The 14527-nt window shown below is 60.5% G+C and overlaps 4 protein-coding genes across 4 annotated transcripts; 1 reads left to right on the forward strand and 3 right to left on the reverse strand.

Annotated features, from left to right (window-relative positions):
• Positions 1–983: 983 nt before the first annotated feature.
• Positions 984–3540, reverse strand: F751_3520 (RNA polymerase sigma factor SigA; the record flags this gene model as incomplete). Its single annotated transcript, XM_011403433.1, has 5 exons — positions 984–1313; positions 1622–1944; positions 2100–2190; positions 2423–2510; positions 2711–3540. The coding sequence occupies 5 exons, from the start codon at positions 3538–3540 to the stop codon at positions 984–986; spliced, it is 1662 nt and encodes a 553-aa protein (XP_011401735.1).
• A 464-nt stretch (positions 3541–4004) lies between these two features.
• On the forward strand, positions 4005–7427 carry F751_3521 (Acetolactate synthase 1, chloroplastic; the record flags this gene model as incomplete). Its single annotated transcript, XM_011403434.1, has 8 exons — positions 4005–4067; positions 4174–4226; positions 4396–4714; positions 5010–5363; positions 5523–6132; positions 6395–6492; positions 6794–7053; positions 7292–7427. 8 exons carry the CDS (start codon positions 4005–4007, stop codon positions 7425–7427), a joined length of 1893 nt encoding a protein of 630 aa, XP_011401736.1.
• A 341-nt stretch (positions 7428–7768) lies between these two features.
• Positions 7769–8461, reverse strand: F751_3522 (putative ubiquitin-conjugating enzyme E2 18; the record flags this gene model as incomplete). The annotated part of the gene is made up of 2 exons (XM_011403435.1): positions 7769–8085; positions 8314–8461. Coding segments are annotated over 2 exons (465 nt in total), but the record flags the coding sequence as incomplete, so codon positions are not given.
• A 2219-nt stretch (positions 8462–10680) lies between these two features.
• F751_3523 (NADH-cytochrome b5 reductase 1) lies at positions 10681–14090 on the reverse strand (the record flags this gene model as incomplete). The annotated part of the gene is made up of 10 exons (XM_011403436.1): positions 10681–10807; positions 11023–11096; positions 11250–11339; positions 11518–11776; positions 11925–12285; positions 12701–12767; positions 12979–13337; positions 13490–13635; positions 13750–13820; positions 13917–14090. 10 exons carry the CDS (start codon positions 14088–14090, stop codon positions 10681–10683), a joined length of 1728 nt encoding a protein of 575 aa, XP_011401738.1.
• Positions 14091–14527: the final 437 nt, after the last annotated feature.

Genomic DNA, 14527 nt, shown 5'->3' on the forward strand with positions numbered 1-14527 from the left:
CGAGGTCACCCTCGGCACCACCATCACGGCTGCATGGGCGGGAGGGTGGAAAGGGAGGCGAGTCATCGACCGGCTGCTGCCCCAGGTCCCAGGCCTCCTGTCGTGCACTGGCCACTTCCTCATGGTGTCTGTGGCTGCCAACGAGCCTGAGGGTAAGTGCCCACTGCCCTCGGATGCAGGCAGGGAGGAATCGCGCGCAAGTGCTTGGACCCTAGGCACATCCAGACTGTGTCGCAGGCATGCAGGGTCCATTGCTTAGGAGCCCTCACTGTTATGCTTATAAAGAGCGCTTCCCAACCACCACAGTGCTGCTGGAAGCATTACGAGGCTATGGCCTGAGGGCGGAGGTGGTGCTCACAAGGAGTGCCGATGAAGAACGACTGAGCATTCTACATGCCTGGCAGGACTCCATGTTGAAGACGAACTCGTAGGGCACAGGATCGGCTGTGAAGATGTTGATGGCAGCTCACTGTCTGTTGAAGCTCATCTCTGAGACGATGCTCAGTGCAAACCCTGCCAACAGGAGGTGCAAGCAATATGAAAATCTCCTTTGCTGCACAGTAATGGTACCTTCTGCCATGGCTGCCTCCTAGCTCAGGACTCGTGCAATAACCTCTGTGAGACTGAACCATGTGCAGTGGATCAATGAGCTGGAATTCTGAAGGGGTACAGGCCAGGTTTGACTGGAGATAAGGGAATTTACACGTCCATGAGGGATGGAGTGCCGTCACCAACAATCCAGGGCTCGAGCAGGGCAGACTGCAAAACGCTGCTGCTGGGGCTAGGTTGCTGGCACCACACTTCACCCCCTGGGCAAAGAAGATTGGAAGGGGCTGGCCGCACAGTGCTGGAGAGCGTCGTAGATGACACTGTCTCCCTGCCTGACCAGCAATATACAATGTGGGTTCTGGGTTCGACGTGTTCCTGAACAGAAAGGACACAATACCCCTGCGAAATCCTTTCGGAACCGTCAGCAATTGTCCTCAGCTGGACCAGGGATCATTGACCCGGGCCGCACAGACGGCCAGCGTGCTGGCGGCCTGGGGCGACAGCTTCCCCCCCGCATCCAGCTCCGCAAACAGGCGCTGCCTCCAAGGGGTGCGCAGGTGGGCCATGGCCTTATCTTCCAGCTGGCGCACCCTCTCCCTCGACAGGCCGTAAGCCAGCCCCAGGTCGTTCAGGTCCATCCCCTGGCTCGACCCTGGGGAGGTCCTGTCCGACCCGGGCGTCCCCTCCATGCTCAGCAGGCCATAGCGCAGTCGCAGAATGTTGCGCTCCCGCTTGGGCAGCGTGGAAAGGATGAGGTTCAAATTCTGTTGCAATGGGGGGGAGGGGTATGGTGGTGAGTGGGGGGGGTGGGTGGGTTGAGTGGGCGGGGGGTGGGTGCGTGGGCGGAGGGGGCGCCAAACATATCCAGGCTGGCACCGTCAGAGTTAAGCAAGATACAAACAGGACGGCCTGCCACTTCCACATTTGAGGTCAGAACGCAGTCAGACAAGGGGATGAGCAGCACAAGATAGTGAATACCCGGTCACAAGCATCTTCAGCGCTACAAGGCAGATGTCATGCTGACCAAAAGACCAGGCACTGCTGGCAAGCAAAATACCCTCCATCCTCTCACCTGCAAGAGAAACAGCCTGTTCTCCTCCTCAGTGAGCTCATCCTCGATGCTGGGGCCCTGTGTCTCAATGTCCTGCAGGAAATTGTAGTCACTCCCGTCCTCCCGTCCCCTCAGCTCCTCGTTCTGGCCGAGGTGCACCGGCGGGGTGGCTATGCTCATGAAGAACATCACCCGTTCCAGGGGCATCCCTGCCGCACGTGCCAGGTCAGCGTAGTCCACTGACTCATCCGTTACAGCTGGTCGTTGCAGCTCGCTCTGGATGCGCGTGAGCTTCTGGATGGTCTCCATCACAGCAGAGGGCAACCGGATATCCCTTCCTTGGTCTGTTGACGGAGGTGTGGGATAGGAGGGGTGATCATTTGGCAAGGTAAGTCGGAACATGAAGCTGCACACCCTGACAGACACCCACAGACTCTATTGAGCGACAGTAGCAGGGGTAAGCGGAAACACAGCAACACGCAGCGCACACCATTCTTACCTCCTATGCATCGTACGATGCTCTGCCTGATCCAAAAATGGGAGTATGTCGAGAACTTGAAGCCCTTTCCAGGGTCGAAGCGGTCGATAGCCTGCAAGCAGTAAGGAGGCAACACATGGAAGCAAGGGCAGTGAGGCTGAAATCAGAGAATGGCCAGAAATCAGACACGACTCGAGGGACTATAGTGGTAAGGGGCTCAACCAGAGCCATCGAGTAGCCCATCCTCTTGAACTTGTGAGCAAAAAAGTGATCCAATCTGTGTTCCCAGAAGAAAGCCCTCATCTAAAGCATCATGCCTCCCACCTCTACCCACCCCAGCACACCTTGATAAGCCCCCGTATCCCTTCGTGGATCAGGTCTGAGAGGTGGACTCCCAGATTACGGTAGCGCTTGGCCACTGAGATGACCAGCCTGTGGAAGGGTTTGTATAACGGGTGGTGTCCTTGCATTGCACCTGTCTGTGTCTCAGGGACCCAATCACCTCAAAAGACAGAACAGGAGCAATGCAACAAAGTCCATGCCACAGCACATCCCTGAGGAGTGCGATCCAAGGCAGTCACACCTCCAGAACAGCTTCTTCCACCCTCCCCCCGCTCCCCCCAGGACCTCACCTCAGATTGAACTGGACCATCAGATCGTGGGCCTCAGCCTTATTCAACTGCAACTGCTGCATGTCTACTGCCTCTGCCTCCACCGCCTCATGCCCCTCCAGGGTCGTGCCCGCAGCTGCTGCCATCGTCCGTTCGACGGCGCACGCCCTCTGGTAAATGCCAGCGATGCGCAGCTCCTGGGCCTTGCTCAGGACAAATGTGTCCCCCAGTGAGTTGAGGAAGAGGGTGATGGTATCGTCGCTGAGCTTGGTGGCGGCCGCCTCCTTTCGCCCCGAGGTCAGGGCTGATCGGACGGTGCCGAGGTATGCTGCGTCCCTCTCCTCCTGGCTGCCCGCGCCCTCCTCGCCAGAGTCCCGAGCTGCCTCTGGGCGCTGACGGGCCACACACCGCGACGTCAAGGCCACACGCCGGTAGTCGGAGGTGGAGGCTGGGGCGTCCCGACCCTTCCAGCGCCGGGCGGGGCCCTGCCTCCTCCGCCGTGGGCCCCGTGTTGAGAGGACGAGGGCGCTGGAAGCTGGGCTTGGCGCAGAGGTGGAGGCGTCGGAGTGGGCGGCAGAGAGGCCCAGTGACGCGGGGGGGTGAGGCAGCCGGGCCGATGTCGCGGATGGCGAGGACGCCCTCCGAGATCCATGCCCGCAGTCCATGCCCGTCCCGAGCCCTTCATGCGCAGCGGGGCCCTCATAGATCTTGGCGAGGGCTGCCAAGATGTGGGGGTGCAGGCTGCTCTCCGCCTTCCAGCGGCTGAGCCGGAGGTGCGGACTGGGTGCGACGGTGCCTGGTCCGGCGAAGGGCCTCGCGGAGCTGTTAGATCGACAGGGGCGCCGGGTCATGGCTCCGCGCATGAGATCCCCCGCCTGGAAGCTAGTTGATGATCGCAGGCAAGCCCCGCTGCTCTCCGCCTGCCCCATGCTTCCCTGCCGGGAGAGGGAGGCTGCGACAGGATAAGGCTGGGCTGCCATGGGCCTATATAATGGGTGAATAACGGTTCCAACCAGGTATTTAAACTTGTTTCTTGGCCTTCTACGTGATTCAACCACCCCTTCACCGTTCCAGAGCGACTTCTAGGCCCCCATCGCCCGGCCCATGCTCCCTCGAATCTCGACTGGCTGGGATTGATCGGTTCCTGCTTTCCAGACAAGCCCTCCCGCCGCGACGATGACAACAGCCTGGCTTCGTAATGCCTTTCATGTCGATGTCAGCCTCAAAAAGGGGAAGAACTTTATTCGACCAATCCGGTCACCCTCAGAGGCCCCAGACATAGGAGGTGGACAGCATGAAGTCCACCTGTGTCGCCATGCAAGCGAGTCAGGGGTGCACCCTCGCCTCTGCGCGCCACCCGGCACCCGTAAAGGCCCAGGTACGGTTCCGCTCCGATTTCGTGCAATGTCGGGCGCCTGGCGCCCCGCTCCCGCCGCTGCCCAGTGACTCGCGCCGGACCCACCCTCACGTGGTTCAATTTGCAGGTCGGTCACTCCCTGGCCAGTCGCCCGGCCAGGCCCGCACACGCCACCTCGAGGTGCGAGACAGTGGTGCAATGCGTTTGTGTCACCGTGCTTCGACGCCTGTCTCGAATGTCGTGGGCCCGCAATCGCTGGCTGGGAGGCCACTGGTCATCACTCTGGATTTCACCTCGTCAGCAGGGTATGCGTGGTCAACCCCCCTCCCCCCCCTCCCCGGGCGTGCAGGGGCGCTGGCCGGCGCAGCAGCGCCCAGCCCACCCAGGCGACCCTGGCCCGCGATTCCGGCCTGAGCGAGGCCGCCGCCGTGGTCTCCCCGCCGCGAGAGGCGCTCGGCCCTGTGCCCTACCCCGCCCCCACCCCGCTCAAGGATTGGGTGGACCGCTTCGGCGACGCTCCGCGCAAGGGCTCGGACATCCTGGTCCAGGCTCTGGAGCGCGAGGGCGTGGACGTGCTGTTTGCCTACCCTGGCGGCGCCTCCATGGAGATCCACCAGGCCCTCACACGCTCCGACTCCATCCGCAACATCCTGTGCCGGCATGAGCAGGTGTGGGTGTGTTCTTTCCTAAAAAGGGAGAGGGGCGCGCGCGGGGGCAGGGATGAGAAGCTGGAAACTTGGGGAAAGAGGCTGTGGGGCATGATGGTGTCAGGTCGATTGGAATGCGGGATAGATCATGGTGTGATCCTTCAGGAATGGGGCCATGATCATGTCCCCCAAGGCCGATTGGACTACCACACATCCCCCGTCGTCTAAGAAACACAGCTGTCTCTCAAGATGTATACCTTCCTTCCCACCAAGCCAATATCACCCTCCCCCCCCCCCTCTCCCTGTGCCCTCCCAGGGCGAGATCTTCGCGGCAGAGGGCTATGCCAAGGTATCTGGGCGCGTGGGCGTGTGCATCGCCACCTCTGGCCCCGGCGCCACCAACCTGGTGACCGGCTTGGCGGACGCGCTGCTGGACTCGGTCCCGTTGGTGGCCATCACGGGCCAGGTCCCGCGCAAGCTGATCGGCAGCGACGGCTTCCAGGAGACGCCGATTGTGGAGGTGACGCGTCAGATCACCAAGCACAACTACCTGGTGATGGACGTGAACGACATCCCGCGCGTGGTGAAGGAGGCCTTCTACCTGGCGCGGTCGGGCCGCCCCGGCCCCGTGCTGGTGGACGTGCCCAAGGACCTGCAGCAAACGCTGGCAGTGCCGGACTGGGACGCGCCCATGGCGCTGGGCAGCTACACGGGGCGCCTGCCCCCCGCGCCGCGCGCCGAGCCCCTGGCCGCGGTGCTGGAGGCGGTGCGCGCCGCGCGCCGCCCCGTGCTCTACGTCGGCGGCGGCTGCCTGGATGCCGCCGCCGAGCTGGCGGAGTTTGTGGCCGCCACGGGCATCCCCGTAGCCCAGACGCTGATGGGCCTGGGCGCCTTCTCCGAGGAGGACCCCCTGGCCCTGCACATGCTGGGCATGCACGGCACGGTGTACGCCAACTATGCGGTCAACGACGCCGACCTGCTCATCGCACTGGGCGTGCGTTTTGACGACCGCGTGACGGGGAAGCTGGAGGCCTTTGCTGCGCGCGCGTGCGTCGTGCACATCGACATCGACCCAGCCGAGATCTCCAAGAACAAGGAGGCCCACATCCCGGTCTGCGCCGACGTCAAGCCCGCGCTGGCGCTGCTCAACCGCATGCTGCGCGCCGCGCCCGTGGACCGCACGCAGTTCGCGCCCTGGGTGGAGGCGCTGGAGGCCAAGCGCGCGGAGTTCCCGCTGCGCTACCCGACCGACCGCGACGACCTAATAATGCCCCAGCGTGCCATCGAGATGCTGTACGAGGAGACGGCGGGTGACGCCATCGTCACCACGGGCGTCGGCCAGCACCAGATGTGGGCCGCCCAGTTTTACAAGTTCAAGGAGCCCAGGCGATGGGTCACCTCGGGCGGGCTGGGCTCCATGGGCTTTGGCCTGCCATCAGGTGTGTGGGGGGGGTGGGGTGGGGGTTGGGGAATAATATAAGGGAGTTTGCTTCTTGAGGAAGGGAAAAGGAGGGGCCGCAAGGTGTGGAGCATGGGCCTGTTGAATCTGTTGGACCCTGAACGACAGTCTGGAACGTACAGCCGGCGCCCAGTGAGACACCCAGCGTCGTGCCATCCTGTGTGTGCTGTTCTAAAGTCGCCCCCCCTTCTGACGCCTGTCCACTGTCCTACAAATCTTCCTCCATCGTGCTTTCCATGCAGCCCTGGGTGCGGCAGCGGCTTTCGACGGCAAGGACGGCCGACCAAAGAAGGTGGTCGTGGATATCGATGGCGACGGCTCCTTTGTCATGAACTGCCAGGTGTGGTGGGTTGGAGGAACTCTGTACGGCTGGTCTATGTTTAGGGCTGCCGTCATGGTGTCAGCCATTTGCATTGACAAGGGAAACAGTTTGGGGCACTGTGCAGTTGTGGAGGCCATGAGGGACATTTGGAGTGCGAGGAGGGCAGACTGTGCCTCAGCATGCCATCCTCACATGCTTGCTGGCTGTGCCCCAGTCGCCGGGCTCTGCTGCCAGAGACCTGTGAACTGGCCTTGCATGTCGCTGCCTTGCCTTGCGCTGCCGCCCACCCCCCCTCGCCGCACCATCCCCGGCACCGCAGGAGCTGGCGACTGCGGCTGTGGAGGGCCTGGAGACCAAGTGCTTCATCCTCAACAACCAGCACTTGGGCATGGTCATGCAGTGGGAGGACCGCTTCTACAAGGCCAACCGGGCGCACACGTACCTGGGCCGCAAGGAGGCCGAGTATCACGTCACCAAGGACCTGGGCGACATCTACCCAGACTTTGTGACCCTGGCCAAGGCCTTCAACATCCCGGCGCGCCGCGTGATCGACCCCAAGGAACTGCGCAGTGCCATCAGGTGACCTGCTGCGGGGGAAAGGGGGGAGAGGGTGGTAGATTCCAAATTCCTTCAGTGTGCCGCGGCTTGGGAAGGACAAGGAGGCGGATGCAGGGAACAGGGAGGCGCGACCTGCACCCTCCTGCCTGTCTGTGACGTCCTGCCTGCCCCATCCTGGGCATGGAAGCCCCGCAGCTCTCCCATCCTTCACTGCATGGAGAGCAAGCTGCTTACCCATCACACCCCTTGCATTGCACAGGGAAATGCTGGACACGCCAGGGCCTTTCCTCTTAGACATTATCGTGCCCCACATCCAGCATGTGCTGCCCATGATCCCGGGTGGCGGTTCCTTCAAGGAAAGCATCACCGAGGGCGACGGCAGCATCGAGTACTGAGCGGTCCTCATGTGCAAGCCCTCAACGGGGAACCTTGTCACAGTCCACAGTTGACCATCACAGGAACCCATGCCCTTGCAGCTGGCCCCTCTTACCTGGCGCCTCCCTGGCCCATTATAACAGATGCTCGCCATGTTTTGGGGGTTGAGGGCTGCCCCCATAGACTTTGAGGGGCCACCTCTTTTTAGGTAATGTTACAGAGCAAAATCATGTGGTCGGAGGCCTTGGCAGTGTACAAAAGAGTGGACCAGGCAATGTGGCGGCAAAGCCTGATCGAGCTGGTAGTTAGCTTGGTAAGTGTGTAGCGGCACCGAGGCACACGCCATAGCTTTACACTGTGTTCACACCCCGTCATCATCGAATCGCCACTGCGTTTCCTTTGGCGATCGTCCAGCCATTCGCTGGCAGTAGCTGCGATCCCCGGGGGGCCTAAGCTGCACAGTGTTGCTGGCCAGCATTGATCGGACTGACAGGGCCACCTTATTGATGGTCAGTGCAGGGGACCAGCCGCCGTTGGAGCTGTCGTACAGAATGTCGAGACAGATGTGGCCGTTGGAATAGATGTGGGGGTGGATTGGGGCGGGGGGGACAAATGTGACGATGGGCGACTCCAGAGGATACCGATCTGTGAAGCATACTTGGAGTTGGTAGACCTCTCCTGTAGATGCAAGGGGGCGACCGGTGGAATTTACAGCGTTGCTAAGGGGGTTAAAGTGCTAGGCTGCCTGTCCATGGTTACCATGCATTTGTTATCCTGGCTCCAGCTACGCATCGCAGTACGTCCCCCAGACCTGATGGCAACAGCGAGTGCCAAGTGATCAGCATAGAGACAACTTTGTGACAAAGACCAGTTGAACCCATAAGCGCCAAGCAGGGAACAACTCACCATGGTACAAGGGAGCCGCAGACTGGTCCCTGTCCGGTCCATGCATCTCAATCACCCAGGTCAGAAGAGGTTCGTACTGAATGAGCTTGCAGCCCTCAGGGGGGTGCAGCAACCATTCATTCAGTTCGCTCTGCAATGATCGATCGGCATCAGAGTGGTGAACTTGCCATTGGGTCATCCCACTAGTCACGGTTCATGTGATTGCCGTCGCGTACCTGTATGCGACGCATTGCCACAGCCGTGGGTGACCTGGACATCCTGCCTCCGAAACGCAACCTGCTCCCAGGCAGGGGCCAGCCAGCGCCGAGTTCACGACGACCCAACGCCTGGTTGATTCAGGAGTGTTTGGTGGGAAGCCTTATTCGATGCCTGCTGCAGGAATCACAAGCACAAGGCCTGCGTTCCGAGGTGTAGTGATCGCCTCCGCAGCACGGCTAGCAGGGCTACGACCATGTAAAGGTCCCTCGGCGCCTTAAGCCGAGTGGCCCGGGAGACTGAGATCCATCGCAAGACCCCACCAGTAGTGCATGAGCATGGACACTGTCCAGCCTGCTTGGGACAAGTATCTGGGCGCTGCTGCCGACCTGTATGCGTCTGCTCAAAGCAGGTGGGGGAGGGTGAAATGGTGTCCCCTAGCTGACCAGGATTGTGTCGGACATGCGAGGCAACCAATCTCCTTCCAAACTTGCCAAGGTCTTTACAAGGCGCTGCGGCGAATAAGCTGGTCCAGTCGAAAGAGGAGCTGGAGGCTGCCCTAACACAGGCCGAGTTCGAACTGGTACATTCGGCAGATGAAGGGAGCATGGAGAGGTTGGGCGAAGCCACCGCTGTTCAGCCGCAGGGTGGATCCACCTTTATCGGGGTCGCTGCATGAAATTTGGCTGGCTTCTTCCCTACAGGCATTCGTCCAGGACTGGGCGCTCAGGCAGGAACTACAGAGCCCAGACCCCGAAGCAAAGACCGAGGCTGTGGAGGACACCAAGGCCAACATCAAGTCAGAGGCCGAGACTGATTCGGTTCAGGTCGCCACCGCGCCACCTGCCCCTCTCCTGCCCTTCATGTCGGATGTCCTGATGGATTTCGACATGGATTCCAACTTTTAGTGCGCTCCCCCTGACAACGAGGACTGCTTGAGCATGGCTGGGCATGTCCCCTCCCAAACACAGTCATTGCCGTTTGTCGGAGGGCGGCGACGCCTTCAGCCAGATGATTCCTTGTTTGAGTTTGGCAATCGCGAGAGGGAGAGGATCGCTGCCGAACAGGTGCGCAGCCGCAGGGTGTGGAATGAGCAACATGCCAGCTGTGGCTAAGAGTATGGGTGCTGCTATTGCTCTGGTGGCGGGGCAATCTCAATGGGCTCCTCTTCAAAAGTTCATTTCCAGCAGCAATTCCCTCCTTCCCTTGCAGCGAGCTCGGTCGCTGGCCGATGCGATTACAGTAAGTGCCCCTCGTCCAGCCCCCAAAATGATGGTGCATGTCACCGAGAGATCGCAGGAGTTTGCATGCCGCCACTGTCGAGCCTCACTTCCCAGTCCGCACCTCCTTGACCTCCACCTGACTGAGATGCACGACAGCTTCTTTGCTGCACAGGCTGCGCGTCGCCTTCCGGTAAGGTTCAATGCCTCTTCTGCCGGGCATGTCTCAGGTCCCGCGCAAAAATTAACCAAGTAGTGAGGGCCACTGCACACCGTCGACGCTAGTATCTGGTAGCAGGTTCTGCGACTCTGCCGGTGTGTTGCCCTGGGATATCATTTGCGGCTCATCCTTTCCCCACCTTCCATCATGCTTCAGGTGTACCGTTGCTTGGTGGAGAGCTGCGAGCACACAACCTGCAGCACAGAGGAGAGAAGAGAGCACCTCCTGGAAGCGCATGGGTACGACCCCGCCTTTCACTTTGAAACCTCGCATCTCAGGTTGGTGTGCTTTTCAGAGGATGTGTCAGTGATACACGTTGTCCCTATCTGAATGAAACAATCCCTCTGTGGGATTACCAACTGTCTCTCTACCATTGTCCTCCAAAGGGGGAGAAGGGCTCGAGCGAAGCCTGTAACTGTCATACAGGCATGCAAGGGACCGCCCACACGTGGAGACCTGTCCCAGCCAGACGTTGTGAGGATGGATGCAGAGGGAGGACCGGTGGGCGTGGAAGAGAGTCTCTCCAGGCTGAGCCTGGCAAATGTGGACCTGGCTGTGCCAAACAGGGTCGAATTTGGCAGAAGGCAGTCTGTCGGCCTGTTCCCACGCTCACAGGGCAGGCGACGAGGATGATGCTTGCTCACCTGTTCATCCCTTGCATTCTTACCCATGCTGCTTGCTGTGCATTGCAACATTGTGAGATAGTCGCATGCAAGCCACTGCAAGAGGCCCTCAGAACTGAAACTGGACTTCGCGGGTGTACCCGAGCCTGTCCAGGTGGGTTTCCATGGCCTTCATCATGGGCAGAGGCCCACACCGCAGAATGAGGACATCAGCAGCCGGTGCCGGGAAGTGCTCCCTGTCAAATGGGAAAGGCAGATACTGGAGCTGCGGTAAACGTGCATCGACAGTGGATGTCAAGAACAGAAGCTACTCAGCATCGACGACCCATCCTGGGACAGGAGGTGCTCTCCTTTCTATACTGACCCCTGGCTGGCCTCCAGTCTACAGTGTGCCCCACCCCGCCTCACCCCGCCCCACCCCACCCCAGGCTGAGAAGCTCAGGTCCAATACCTGATCATGCTTTCGGAGATGAACCCAACACCTCCAGTCCACTGAGCTGGAGGGTTGTTGAGGACGTGGAATACCTGCATTGGGGGAGAGAATGGCACGACGTGTGGATTCAGTGAGTGATCGATTCCAATGTCGGACATGGGCGCCTGAGGAAGGACTCGTCAAACGACGCAGGCCGGTTCCTCAGGCCTTCAGAGACCTCCGCAGGTGCACCCTGCTCCGCTCACCTTGAATCGCTTGTGCTTACTCGCCATCTCCTCCAGCTCCTTCTGCAGCAGTATGTCATCCTCGGTGACATTTCCAAAGATCAGCGAGATCTGCCCATTGGGTGTGAAGGAAGTTTGGATGACGGGTCGGGGGATGCAGGCGCTGTGTGCGGACCTTCGCGTGAGGGCCTTGCACAACTTCTCCTCGTCAGCCATGAATCCTTGCAGGTGGAGCTACGTGGCCTCCCTGCCTCGCCAATCTGCGGCCCCCCCTCTGCCCTGCCTGCACCTCTGTCGTGTCATTCGGGTCCTTCAGGATCTTCTGCAGCAGCTGGTACATGGGCGTGATCCCCGTGCCCCCAGCCAGCATGCCGATGGCATTCCAGGTGTCCGGCTTGTACACGAATCGCCCCTTTGGCCCCTTGAAGAGCACCTTGTCTCCCACAGCCAGGGCATCCAACGCCTGGGACATGCGGCCCTCGGGATAGACCTTGATCAGGAAATCGACGGTCCCACGCTGGGAGATGTCAGAGACTGGTGTGTAGGGCCTGTAACGAGATTGAGAAGGGCTGTCACGACCTCGCCGAGTCAAGGCAAGCGATGAAGTGGCGCTTGTCACGTGGAGGGCGAGGGCGCCCACCCAGCAGCACGGCTGGGAAAGTGTCATCGACCTCCTCCACCAAGCCTGGGGCACACCTGAGGATCTCGTCGCCATGGGGTCCTGTAACCTTGAGCGTGATGTGCTGACCCGCGGGCAGTCCCAGCTGCTGATCGACATGGGGTAGCGCGAAGCGGAAAAGGCGCGTGTTATGCGTTGTCTTCTTCACCTCAGTCAGGGGGAGCGCTTGCCACTGGTCGGGCTTGAGGAAGGGCCGCCGCATGCCATTCAAGATATCTTTCCCGATCAGTACTGCTACGATGACGACAAGGACCACCAGCAGGAGCTGTGGAACCACCCGGATCACGTCCAGGAAGACGGAGTCCACCATGCTCTCGAATCCTACGCCGGAGGACATAAGGTGTCCCTGGAGGCCCACCACGTCCTGCCAATCGGGTCCTGGTCAGGCAAAGTGCGCTGTTGCAGGATTTTGATGCGCGAGGCTGCTTCACAGCGAGATGAACCTGCGGTTGTTGTCGCTGGACACAAGTTTGAGCGCTCTTCCAGGCCACGTGCGCCCGCACGCAGCTTCAACTCTCGCTTTGGCGTCGTAGTGTTTACAAGTGTTTGGTACAGGCATGGGACAACACAGCAGGCTGAATGGGAGTGGACAGCGCTCAGGGCACACATACTAGCTACCACACATGTCCAAGGTTTGACGTTCGCAGCACACCATTCAGGGACCTCGTGGCTAGCAAGGAGATGCCTTGCGCATTCATGGCTCCAAAAGTTGGGAGGGACAGGTCCTCCTCTGTGGCACTGCTCGATCCTCGAGCTGAGGAAAGCTCTGTCGTTGGTGAGGAGCCCCGCCCACCGCCCAGCAGGAACGGACGCTTGCCCTTGCTGTTGGCATCCATGTCTCCCAGGACGCTCTCCAGCCCCTGCACCAAGTGACGGGGTGTGAAGGGTGATATTGTGCATCCAGGTCCTTTCAGCGCCCGGCTTCCCCATCATCTGGCTGGGTTGACAACCTCCCTTTTTGTTCCTTCTCAAGGTCCTGTCTGCACCTCATCTTCATAGCCCTTTGACCGTCCTCACGCTCATCCCACAGGGCACCATTGCCCTTCCCTCCCACCCCCCTTCCTTCATCACCTGCAGGCGATCTCCCTGCCAGATTGGGTGCTGGGTGAACTCCAGGAGCTCTGCCCGCGACGCGATGTTGGAGCCCTGCATCAGTTCCCCCACCGCCTTGCACAGGATGAAGATGCCGTGGTTGGCATGCCGCTGGTTGGCGCCAACCTCCACCAACGCCGAGTCCATGTCATAGACCTTCCCGTGGATCTGCCGAACCTGGCTGCCAGTGTTTGTGACGTCCCGGCCCACCTCATCCAAGCGCTGGGACATCTCGCGCTGGGCAGCGATGGTGGCGTCCTGCTTACCTCCCAGCTCATTCAGCTTAGCCTGGAGACGGGCCTTGACGTCATTAAGGCGCGCATTCAGACCCTCCAAACCTGCGCAGAGCCACGTTGACAGCAAGATGTCAGCGATTGGAGGGGCATGCAGGGACGAGATTCCGTACCCGAGAGACTGACCACCTCTTTACAAACCAAGTGGTCCTAGGTGCATGTCTCGTGTGCCCTCCATCCCCAAAGAAGACACGCACGTGTGTGGAGCTGGCCGAGGCCTTGCTGCAGGCCCCGCCGGGTGACATACAGGAAGTCGCCCAGGCGCCAGCCACGCACCACCGTCAGGTACAAGACAGTGCCCACCCCCACGATGCCGACAGCGTACGTCGTCAGGCCCGCACCCCTGCAAGGCAAGGGGTTGAAAGGTTGGTACCCTGCGCACGCAACAATGTGATCTCAGCCAGCAACAGGCACAGCCCTCGGGCAATGTGAAGCTACCCCACGGCCTGCACCACACCTCTCGTTCCCTGTCTGCACGACCATCACACGCTGCTGATGAGATTTCAGGTCTCTGGAGAGCTGTTCAACCTGTGCAGGGAGGGGCAGCGTCAGCGACACAGGAACAGCAGCCCCGTCCACCACGCCTTCACCGCGAGTGTTCCGGCTCGACGAAGCCAGACTCACCATCGCCTTTAAGGCTTCCGTCTCGGCGAAAGCTGCATTACTGCCGGAGACGGTCGAAAAACTGGGAAACGACCCGAAGGCCATATCCCTGGCAGCGCCAGCGACCAGGTCGGGGCGGAGGTACGCGGTTGCAGCCCCCGCGCCCACAGCCAAGCTGGTGACACTCTTGGCCATCGCTGCTCCTTGCTCTAGATCATGCACGGGCCGGCTGGGCGAGTCGCGACCTTTACTAAAAAGCTGACGCTCAGGCCAGTCGCCCGGCAGAACAGCGACGAGCGGTGCCGGGAATGAGGTTCACGCAGCTTGTCAAGGAGCACTGATCAAGAGTAGCCGGAAACGAATCGCCTCCGCGGGTGTCATCTGTCACCCTCGGGCTGGGCATGCGAGGTTGGAGATTTCCTTCCGGAGCGCGCCAGGAGGAGGGCGCCACAGCATGCAAGCGACGTCTGCCCTGGAGCCCTGCATACTGCAAGCCACTAGGTCGGTAAGTCTCTCACCAACAAGGACGGAACCAGAAGCGAGAATCGGACGGAAGCAAATGTGTCCCATTTCCTGCGCCAACTCGTACTCCGCACACTGGGTCGCATAACCGAGGCGCTGCACCACTAAAT

Source organism: Auxenochlorella protothecoides (assembly GCF_000733215.1).
Source record: "Auxenochlorella protothecoides strain 0710 unplaced genomic scaffold scaffold37, whole genome shotgun sequence".
In the NCBI taxonomy this organism is placed as follows: domain Eukaryota; kingdom Viridiplantae; phylum Chlorophyta; class Trebouxiophyceae; order Chlorellales; family Chlorellaceae; genus Auxenochlorella; species Auxenochlorella protothecoides.